The following is a 10,810-nucleotide window of genomic DNA, read 5'->3' as shown; positions in this document are numbered from 1 at the left end:
AAATTAATATATAACCTGCTCTGCAGGTCACATGAAAATGACAATACTGCTGTTAGCATAAAATTACACAAGATGACATAATGCCAGGTAGTCCCCTGGGTTCTTTCCGTGACTTAGTGCACAGCTAAATGCCAGAGGTCTTCCAATCCTTTGAGAACTAAGATGAATACCAAATGACCACATTTTGTGAAGATAAAACAGCAGCCAGGCAGTATCAGATGTTGCTTTCTCTTCTCCTTGATAGGGTTAACTATGCCTATAAGTGTCCATATTCAAAAGCAAGTTCTGTACTCATGCAGAATAGTGTTTCAAAAAAACTTAAAAAGACAAGCTTTTTTAAAAATAAAAATGAAGCCAATTGTACATGAGTTAGGTCGTCCCACAATTAAGTCCCATTTTCCTATTGCTCTTATGGTGGAGAAGGACCAACGCTTTCTGAAAGCTGAAGGTAGTATGATAGAGGGACTGTTTCCAGCAGCATCTCTTTCTCTTCTATTCATCCCAGTTATGCTGCTGTCATTTCCAATCAACAGAGCTCAGCACAAAAAAGCCCCACAAAACTAGTGAGCAGAGACAATGTAATCCATAGGCAGTATTGCCTCCTGCTAGCAGACGGTGTTTGAACTGCTGCAAATTATATGTATCTGTCTCCAGCCAAACGGCAGCCAAGTTTTCAATTCTACCCACAGAAGTTCACAAAGGTACGATGCATGGCCCTCCAAGCACAGTACCAAAGAAAAGGTCACTTGCATGATAAGAACGTAATGCCACTCATTCGCCATATTTGCTGGCAGAATTTAAAAAAAAAAACAGTTCACGCACCCACTTTTTCAAGAGTGTAAGGGAAGCTCATTATTTGTTAATGGGACCCATGGGGTCTACCAATAATGAGATCAATATTGTTGGGAGAAAAAGAGCAGCAGAGAGACGTGGGAGACTGATAAAATGGCTTGGCATAGCACCAGCTGAAGACAAGGAGGCAATGTTGAAGAACTGTCACTACACATTCGGTATGGCAATTAAAAATAAATAAATAAACCCAGCTGATTCAATCCCAGAGCTAACAATTGCCTTCTATTATCTGCAAATCCACTTGACCACTGCCAAACCCATTCTGGCTGCCTCTTCATTATGCTACTATGAAGTAACATAAGAAAATGTGTCAGCCAGGACTACCTACTGTGTCCTGGATACACACTAGAAGCACCAGTGATGGGAGAAGATAGCAATGGCATTGAGGGCTCTGTAGATCTAATTTATGAGTTATGGAGTGTTGCCTTTAAGTAAAAGCAGAATCTTTGTACTATTACCATTTCAATCAATATTATTTTCCACCCTGAAAATTGGACTGATAGTTCTCAAAGAGACACTGATTATATAAACTTAACACTAGTCTTTTGTTTCTCAGTAACTTTTAATTTATTTGATTGCATTCTTACTTCCGGAATTTGCTGCTTTCTAGTCTGGTTTCAAAATAAGGTTTCTGAGAAGCTTATGGAAAGCCTGGGACCTGATACAATTCTGGAGAAAAGAGAAAAGTGGAGAGGCGAGAAACCAATAAATGCTAAACCAATTAGTAAAAAGGATACTCTCTGAATATAGTAATGAATATAAATGTGTGAAAACATTGAGGACAAGCTCTGAACAATTGTATAAAACACAAAATGAATATATTATTAAGGCTGTTACTATATTGCAGATATTTTGGCCCCTTGTTTGTTGGAAAATGGCTGTCCAAACAGTCAGAATTCCTGTATGTCATCCTGATCTCCCACTTGTTAAAAATTATGTGTAGGAGTATAGGACTATATCTGTAGCTGACAGAAAGCATTCCTCTTTGGAGACAAAGCTGTTTTGGATCTTCACACTTCCTGAAAGTTCCATTGTGATTGTTGTGTTTTAGTTATTCTATCTTTTCTCTTTAAAAAATGCTTATATCTTTTCTTTTCTTTTTTTAACCTCACACAAAATTCTTTCAAAGAGAAAAAGGAAGGAAGGAAGGAAGGAAGGAAGGAAGGAAGGAAGGGAGGGAGGAAGAAAGAAAGAAAGAAAGAAAGAAAGAAAGAAAGGAAAGAAGGAAGGAAGGAAGGAAGGAAGGAAGGAAGGAAGGAAGGAAGGAAGAAAGAAAAGACAGACCCAACTGGGATGCCAGAGATTCTTCTTTTTTCATGTTGTTCTTTTTTATGAATATCCTGATTGTTTTGCATTGGGTATATTGAGCGTGCAGAGGAAAGGCTGGAACTGAATGACAAAGACAGACGAAGGACTGGAGAAACAGCAGGTACTGTGTACGACTGAAGCTTCCTACTGGAGAAAATTCTCACTCTTGTGCAGGACAAGCAGCCCTCTGGATTTTAAAGAACATCCCTGGCTGAGACAGACACAGGCCTGCTCCTTGGTAGGAAACTCCGTAACAGCTCTTTTGTTGGATTTCATGTTACCACTACTCCTGGGAGAAAAGAAGAAAAAAAAATCCCTACATCACACCCACTCTTGCATAGAGCGTTTGCAGTAAAGTATGTGGCGGGGTGTTCCTTTCCTCTTGAACTGGAACACAGTGTAAACCAAAACAAGGAGGCACAGGGCCAGTATGCAAGGAATGACAATGGCTATAGCTTTCACAGTGCTGGCTGTGTTGTCCAGTTTGATGACAATGTCTACATCATCTTGAGGGCTGTGTCGGTCTTTGTCCCGGTCTGCTGGTCCATCACAGCCCATAAAATCCTTGAGGATAGATCTGGGATATCCCGGTTCCACCCGGAGCATTTGATTGTTGAATTTCCAGTATTCTTTGCCTTTGTAGAAATATGTGAAGCCTGTTTAGAAACAAATATTGAATTATTTAAATGGACTGACATTTGGACATCTCTCAGTAATAGAACCTACTGAAAGTGAGAATACAACTGCAATTTGCAAATGAATACAAGAACTCCCCACCTAGTCAAGACAGCATCCTGATTCTATAAACTATCTTTGGTATAGATTGCTGCACAATTTTATGAAACATTTTTTTCATAAAACAATTCTTCTGCTTCCATAAAATTAGACTGTTTGTGCACTGATCAACATGGTTGAGTTACGTCATGAAGTCTAACTTGTTTAATGTGATGGAAGAATTAAGTTTTAAATACAGTTTTAAATTGACACTTGAAAATAACTTGAGCCTGATTTGCTCAAAGAGCAAAGGAATATTGGTCAGTTATTGTAAATTATAGCAGTGAGTTAGCTAAATTGCTCCCATCCTCCTGAATCTCTTCCCTGTTGCATCATCATCTTTAAAATGAACTCTGAAACATAAAACAGGTGTACACAGCTTCAAATCTTCAGTAGGGAGTTAGAATTTGATCATTCAGGACAATTACAGGGTGCCTAATTGCAGAAATCAGCCTCCCTGCCAAAAAATGTAAAGCTTTTACTGTCTCAGCTGAAAAATGGTACCAATCCAATAAAAACTTTCACAATGGGTATACAACCTCCTGTTATTTATCAACTGCATGCAAACAATTGGGAGTTTTATCCAGTTTTATAACTTTGCCTCTTGTGAGAGACAGTCGAAAAATTAAGCAGATTTGGAAAAAAGCAAAAATTTATTGCAATAACATAACAAACATATAAACAATGGGCTCTATCTTTGAATGACAAAAAGGACAAATCTTTTTTTTTTTTAATCACTTATTTCCCTATTCCAGGGGTGTCAAACTGGCGGCCTGCAGGCTGGATGCATCACAGGCAGGCCATGTCCACCCCAGCTCCACAATGGGAAAAACATTGCGAAACATCATGTGTCGGCAACGTGACATGGCGAGTTTGATACCTGTGACCTATTCAAATTAAGCACCACTTTTTTACTTTCCAGTTCAAATTTTTATGACAGAAATGTAAAAACAACTTGGCTTGGCCATTTATTCAATTTCATTTTCTTTCTTAAAATTGAATGTATGTGAAGCTGCTTTGGAATAATTTTATTTTGGTGCTAGTAGACACAATCTTTCCCCCATTTTTTAATGTGCTTACTAGCTTGGCTTGAATGATGAGGCTTTAAAGATGAGAGGTAGGGGAAAGAAAATATGTCCCTTGACATATTCTGCAAGTTTCAAGTTTCTGCAGTCTTCCAAATTGTTTAAGAAGAAGTTCCACTGAAATCAAAAAGGCTTCTTTCAAAGAATATTTCCAATATTTCATTTAAGTGCAAAAATACTTTGGGGTAATGGAGTATCCATTTGAATGTGAAAGCTCACAACTGTTTTGTTTTACCACTGTGGAAGGACTATGAACTGCTACTAGGAGTTTCCATGGATAGTTTCTATTATCCTTCTATAAATCTTTTATTATGGCTACAATGCAAATTCATTTATCGACTTACTAATTAGCTTAATAATATGCATTATTTTGACACAATCCATCTTGTTTGGATTATTTGCTTGAATTGTTTGACAATGAATAATCATCACCATCATTACTTTTGAAAAATTACTACTATATGCTGTGGTATTCGACAACGCATTTGGAATCTTGCTGGACAATATATAAGTTTGTTATATCTATGAAGGTGATCTAATGCAGCAAAACAATAACATCATGATGGTTTTTGGGTTACTATAAGCAAACTCCCTCACAGTCTGTCACATATGTTCTACAAAAGCTAAGATCCTACTGGTGAGGAGAAAATGCTTATTTTGGAGCAACATAATTTTCTTAAACTGCCAGGCAACATTCTTTTGCACTGATTCCCTAAACACCTCATCCTCCTTGACCTCTTAGTTGCTTCTTTTTTACTCTCCCTTGTTCAGCTCCCACCACAGCGTAGGTGTCTATGAGTCAGTCTTCAGCTGTTTGCAAGAGAAAGCAATATTTCCTCTCTCTTCATTCTGGTTAGTACATTCAAAATCTGTTTTTGGCAGTTTACTATTCTTTCTCAAATCTGAAGTTGGATTCTGGTTAGCCACTCCTTCAACAGGATAGAGTGGGATCTGGAAAACCATCTTTCTTTAAGGAAAATGGGCAAGTGATTTGTTTTCCCACCTCTGCAATCTATCTCCCAATGCTGAGAGGAAACTCTACCTTCAATTGCACTGAGCTTGCTGCTTCAAGGAGGCTGTAGGCTTTTATCCCCAGTGAGCTCAAGGCAGCTGTTATTTTCCCTTACAGTACTTTCAGTGTAGCCAAAATCATGGGGTGGAGAAGTTAAAGCTTCCCTGGTGATTGCAAAGTGCAGCAAAGTTTGGATATTTAATGAAGTAATGTGCTGTTCGATGATTAGCACACTAAATAGATAATTTGTACTGAATACTCCCAGAAAACAGATGACAATGATGCCACTGCACCTGATGATTTAGCAAAGGATGTGGAATAATACATGGGAGACATGGAGAACTGGAAACAGAAGTGTGCACGCCTCATTTGGATAGCAACTCCAATTTCTTACATAGTTTAATTCAATACTATAGTCCTACATTCTGCTGAAACCTAGGAGAAATCTAGATTTCTTGAAATTATTTTTTGTTTTTATGCATTGTACACAAAATGTACATGTATTATTTAAAGAGAATAAATTGACTCTGCTAATAAAAAAACACTGCTAGCATTTTTTATATATTAGCAAAAAGCTTTTAAGGTAGAATAAGATCTATGAGTTAAATACTGGTAGCTTAAATCTGAACATAGTCTTCTACTTCTCAGTTGGCATGTTTTCATGCTTCCTTCCAGCCCCCTCCAACACCACTTCACCCGAATGAATGAGAGCCAAAAGGATTAATGTAAGTTGCTAAACTAAAAGCTGGTCCTCTGAACCTTTTCCCCTAAAGCGATATGATACAGTTTCAAGTGAAATCTCTGAAGAGGAGAAGGAAATGATTACAGGCAAAGTTTAATCACAGTTCTGTGAAACTAGGTATGGTGTTTCTCCTACGTAACCTTGCTTGCTTAAGCTTAAGGCAATAGCCAATACAATCCTGATTTTAGGGTACAATCCCCAGCACATTTTTGGCGGGCTTCAGCAGATAACTCGTTTCTTTCTTATTCTCTGAGAATCCATAGAATTTCCTAAGTTTATCTTTTAAAAACAACTGAACGAAAAAAGAAATATGCTTTCTTTTTAGTTTTATTGCCAGATATTTCTTTGCCAACATTTTAGAGACTGTGAAGTTCAGTGTGACTGAAAGACTGGAAAACCAATAAATATTTCTGTTATGTACCATGTAGATATGAGTCTAACAGACATATAGCTTATACCTGCAATGTAGATAATTTGCTTTTAAAGGTTGTAGGAAAGAGAGAGGGGGAGAGGGGGGGAGAGAGAGAGGGAGAGTGAAAGGGGGGAGGGAGGGAGGGTGATTTGTTTTTCAAATCACCTACCTTTTTGAAAAAAGAAAACAAGAAAACTTCTATAGTTAAAAGGCTTCATTCTGAAAAGAGCTTTTCTTGATGGAGAAGGCAGACTTAGAGGAAGGAACTAATTATTTCTGGGGGGAAAAGCTTTTGTTAGAGCAATTGGTGATTTGAGCTAAAGGAAGGAACAATGCTTAATAAGGGAAGAAATAATACATCTCATTTACAGAGAAACAAAAATATTACTGGAGACCTGTCATGGATAAAGAGAAAGAAAAGTAAATAAATCTCTGACCAATCAATTGCATGTACACCGCTAGCAGCTCAACAATTGGTTGTAATTGTATTTGGAAATTTAAAACTTTGCAATCAAATAGCCAACAGCCCAAAGCAACAATTGACATTCATAGAATGAAGGCCTTCATAAGCAAGAATGTAATGCACATATTTCTGTAGTTCAATTCAGTTCAGCATTTGATATTCCTAGAAATATGCAATATTGTATTTGTTAAATAAACTTATGCAAAGTATAAACTTCTAACTCTGTATTAGGTGATTCTAACCAAGTCTAGGGTAGATTGCTTTGAACAGACTTTTAGAATGATATATTTCCATTTGAGTGGCTTGTGAAAAAAGTCCTGACCTAAAATATTTTGTTATTTGTAAAAGCAAATCTTTCCTTAGCTGCAATTGGAAGGGGCTGTTCCCTTTCACAGGAAGTAAATCCTAAACTTTGCCTCTAAGCAAATGGGAAGGAGATACCAGTTCCTGGATTCTTCGCTCAGCTGTAGCTGTCAGAAAATAGCATTAAAAGAAACAAAACAAACTGAGTCATGGTCCAATATAGCTCCTCCCCCTCCCCCATCCACATCAGTTACAAACTTGACATTGAGGATGTCAATGCAATGCCATATATTAAAAAAAGCTTTGGGCCTATTCCAATTATTAGCTATTGTAAATGTATTTATTGCATTGTTATGGGAACTCACATTTAAGTAACAAAGAACCCTTTGAATAAATGATGAGGAAGGAAAGAAGGAAGGAAGGAAGGAAGGAAGGAAGGAAGGAAGGAGCAAGCATTTGTGTTAACAAGAAGCTACATACCATTTTCTTTGTGAACAAAGGCTCCCTGAGGTGATTCTGGGATACCTTTCCAGATTGTGATTGATTTGGGATAACCTGTGTCCATAGTTCTTATATCTTCACTGTATCTCCAATACCTGAGAGAAAGAATGAGGTTAAAATAAATTTTATGAATACCTTTTTTTTTCCAGTGTGTGAAATGAAGTACTTTTTGAAATGATATTAGGGCAACCTGGTTATTTTTATTTAAAGATATACTTCTAAATAGTAATAAAGACATTTAAACATTTGATGATGTTTAAATGATGTTTTCTATCTCGAGAACCAAATCAATGAGTGGTTTTATATAATCAAAACAGCTATGATACCTAGGGGTTAAATCCACCTGTACAATGATGAATATTATATGCAATGATATATACCAATGCCTTATTCAAGATTTTAATCACAATTTGAGTTAAGGTTCCCATAGCACTTCTAATTTTATGTTGTACTTTTCAGAATCTTTTTTAAAATTCCATTGTGCAATATTTATTAGCTCAAGCAGCTAGATTTCTTACATATCTTAATTTATAAGGAAATAACACACCATGAAAAGAATATACATATTTAAAAAAAAAAAGAAAATCAGATTGCAGTCTTATATATGAGAAGTAAATTTCAATGAGTATTTACAAGGAAATTTATGGAATTTTCTTAATATTTTTTTTTCTAAATTATTTGTATTTTTAAAAAGGAGTTATTTTTTTCTCCTATAACTACTCCCCCCTCCCCCCAGTTAGTAAAAAGGATTACTCCTGGCCTCAAGTACACACCAGAAATCACATATTCTATATATTTATCTCTCCACATTTATGTATGGCTATCTGCATCTGATATATATATAGTAAGTATGCAATTTGTAACTGAAAGCATTTAGTCTTATCCTCAGTAAATTTGAAATACACCTTATTTATGCAGTTCTTAAGAAGATAGATTGCCTTATTAACTGGGAGCAGAGCAGTAGTGGGTCTCAAATCCTGTCGCTACTGGTTTGCTTGTGGACACGCGCGTGCTTCTGCGCATGTGCATGGACGTCCGGGTGGGTAGGCGGAGCCTCCCGCTGCTACCGGTTCTCCCGATCTGGGGCGAACCAGTAGCAACCCACCACTGGAGCAGAGACCTGCTTTTCTGATTGGCCTCAGAGTATCTATATGCAAGGAACTCTGAAATCCTAATCAAAAGAAATATCAAATTCAGTTTCGGAGATTCTTTGTCAGTAGCCATGTACATTTGGAGAAGTTCTATATAAAAGCTCTATTTGCTATGAAACATTTCCTAGAAAAAAAAATAACATTTTTTTTCTTAAAAAAATATATGTATGTATGTATGTATATATATATATATATATATATATATATATATATATATATATATATATATATATATATATATATATATATATATACATACATACATACATATATTTTTTTAAGAAAAAAAATGTTATTTTTTTTTCTAGGAAATGTATATATACATTTCTAGGAAATATATATATACACAAACATTGTAAAGCATTATGGAGGCAGACCACAACCCTTTGCATGTAGATCAAGAAATTACATCACCGAGTTAGGAATAAACAAATGTGGGCATATTGGTGGAAATGGAGTCATTTTTTTTCTTTAAAAAAAATCCAGTAATCCCTTCCCCTGGACTGCAACGATATTTTAGTAATGCAAAAACAGACTCCATTTCCACCAATATGCCCACATTTGTTTCTTCCTAACTCAGTGATGTAATTTCTTGATCTACATGCAAAGGGTTGTGGTCTGCCTCCATAGTCCTTTACAATGTTTATATTTGAAGGTAATTTGAAGCATATTTGATAAAAGTAACTCTCTAAGTTTTTAATAGGGCTTATTTCCGAGTGGGAACTGCAGAAAAAGAAAACATCTTAGTACTACATTGCTGCCTAGAATAAAGGTTCATTATATTCAAGTTTTGAGAAATCGTGGATAAGAATTTATTTTTGCATCAATTAAAACAACTGGGAAGAAAATAGTTGTTGGCATTTTTTCTATGCACAGAAAAATGAAAAGATCCATAGAATGTCAGGTAGTTACCATGAGGAAAAATAAAATGACGAAGTTTGGAGATTTGTATAATATGACTCATTGCTTTATAGATTTTTCAGTATTTTTCCCTTGCTTTATTCAAGGTATATTCTTGTTATTTACAGATGCAGTAATTCTGAGTACAAAAAAAAAGTTATGTTAAAGAAATGGACAGTTTCGAGAAACTAAACATTCCTTTCATTATATATAAGTAGTGAGTGAGAACCAGCACCAGTAATTTCAATGCTGAAAAAAGGCAGAAATGGAAGGTTGAAGTACCTGCAAAGAAGATATGTAATACTTTTGAGATAAAGGATCAATCAAACATGGTTTGAATAGCAGAATGCACATAGGTGAAAGTTATTTGCAGATATTGGGTTTCTTCTCACTTGTTTTATAACTCAATTATGCCTATTTTATAGCATACAATACAGTTATAATAGGTTTCATTGAAATGGCTAAAAATAGCGGTGTCAATGTTTAGCATGAATAATGGGGTGGTGAATGGGGGCGACTACCATGATCAAAAGATGCAAAACAATCAAATAAGAGGCAGAGGGATAGCAAGTTGAAATCACTATATAATTCAATAATTCAAGAGGTGTGGAGTGGCCGTGTGGACGTCTGCCTCCTGCTTAGTTGAATAAACTTAAGATTTATGCAGGGACCATGCTCTTGCATTCATTTGATTCTTTGGGATTTGCTTGTCTGTCTGTCTGTCTGTCTGTCTGTCTGTCTGTCTGTCTGTCTGTCTGTTCCTCTGTCCATCCATCCATCCATCCATCCATCTATCCATCCATCCATCCATCCATCCATCCATCCATCCTCATTGTGTTGAAAAGCCGTGTAGCATTTCTAATATAATCTGCAAAAAATTGCTTCAGAGCACTGGGAATTCTCTGCAATGTCTACATCTTTTCCCAGGATCACCTGGAAGCAGCAGGAAAAAGATGCTGCTAGTTTAACATATCGCAGGTTGATGCTACATCCTGTTCCCAACGCACTCCTCAGAGACTGAAATCAAAATGTTATCCAGTAATACTATATGGTTACTTAGGTCTATCTTTCTCCTGGGAGGTTATAACACCTTTTCACAGCCTTTGCAGGAAGACAATTTTCCTCCTTTGGCTTTGTTATCACCTTTTGCCTCACTTTTTTTATGCCTACCAGATCATCACAGCTACAGAAGCAACAGTGGGCTATTCTCAGTTCAGAAAGAACTTTGTAAGAGGCTTATATGTGCAATTAAAACCAGTGGGAGAATTCAACCTATATTACATTAAGAAGTTAAAAAAAGGGAGGCC

General features: G+C 36.3%; 1 protein-coding gene across 1 annotated transcript in view; it reads right to left on the bottom strand.

Moving 5' to 3' along the window:
• Positions 1-2,481: 2,481 nt before the first annotated feature.
• MMP16 (matrix metallopeptidase 16) overlaps positions 2,482-10,810 on the bottom strand; it is a 167,413-nt gene continuing 159,084 nt past the window's right edge. Inside the window, exons 9-10 of the mRNA XM_070942149.1 lie at positions 7,432-7,547; positions 2,482-2,816 (exon numbers count right to left, since the gene is read on the bottom strand). Of these exons, the coding sequence (XP_070798250.1) occupies positions 2,482-2,816; positions 7,432-7,547 (451 nt within the window). The remainder of the gene's footprint in view (positions 2,817-7,431; positions 7,548-10,810) is intronic.

This window comes from Pituophis catenifer, unplaced genomic scaffold, assembly GCF_029215685.1.
Source record: "Pituophis catenifer annectens isolate HBS135680 unplaced genomic scaffold, rPitCat1.0.hap2 SCAF_3, whole genome shotgun sequence".
Classification (NCBI taxonomy): Eukaryota; Metazoa; Chordata; class Lepidosauria; order Squamata; family Colubridae; genus Pituophis; species Pituophis catenifer.
This window is presented reverse-complemented; position numbering and strand designations above follow the sequence as displayed.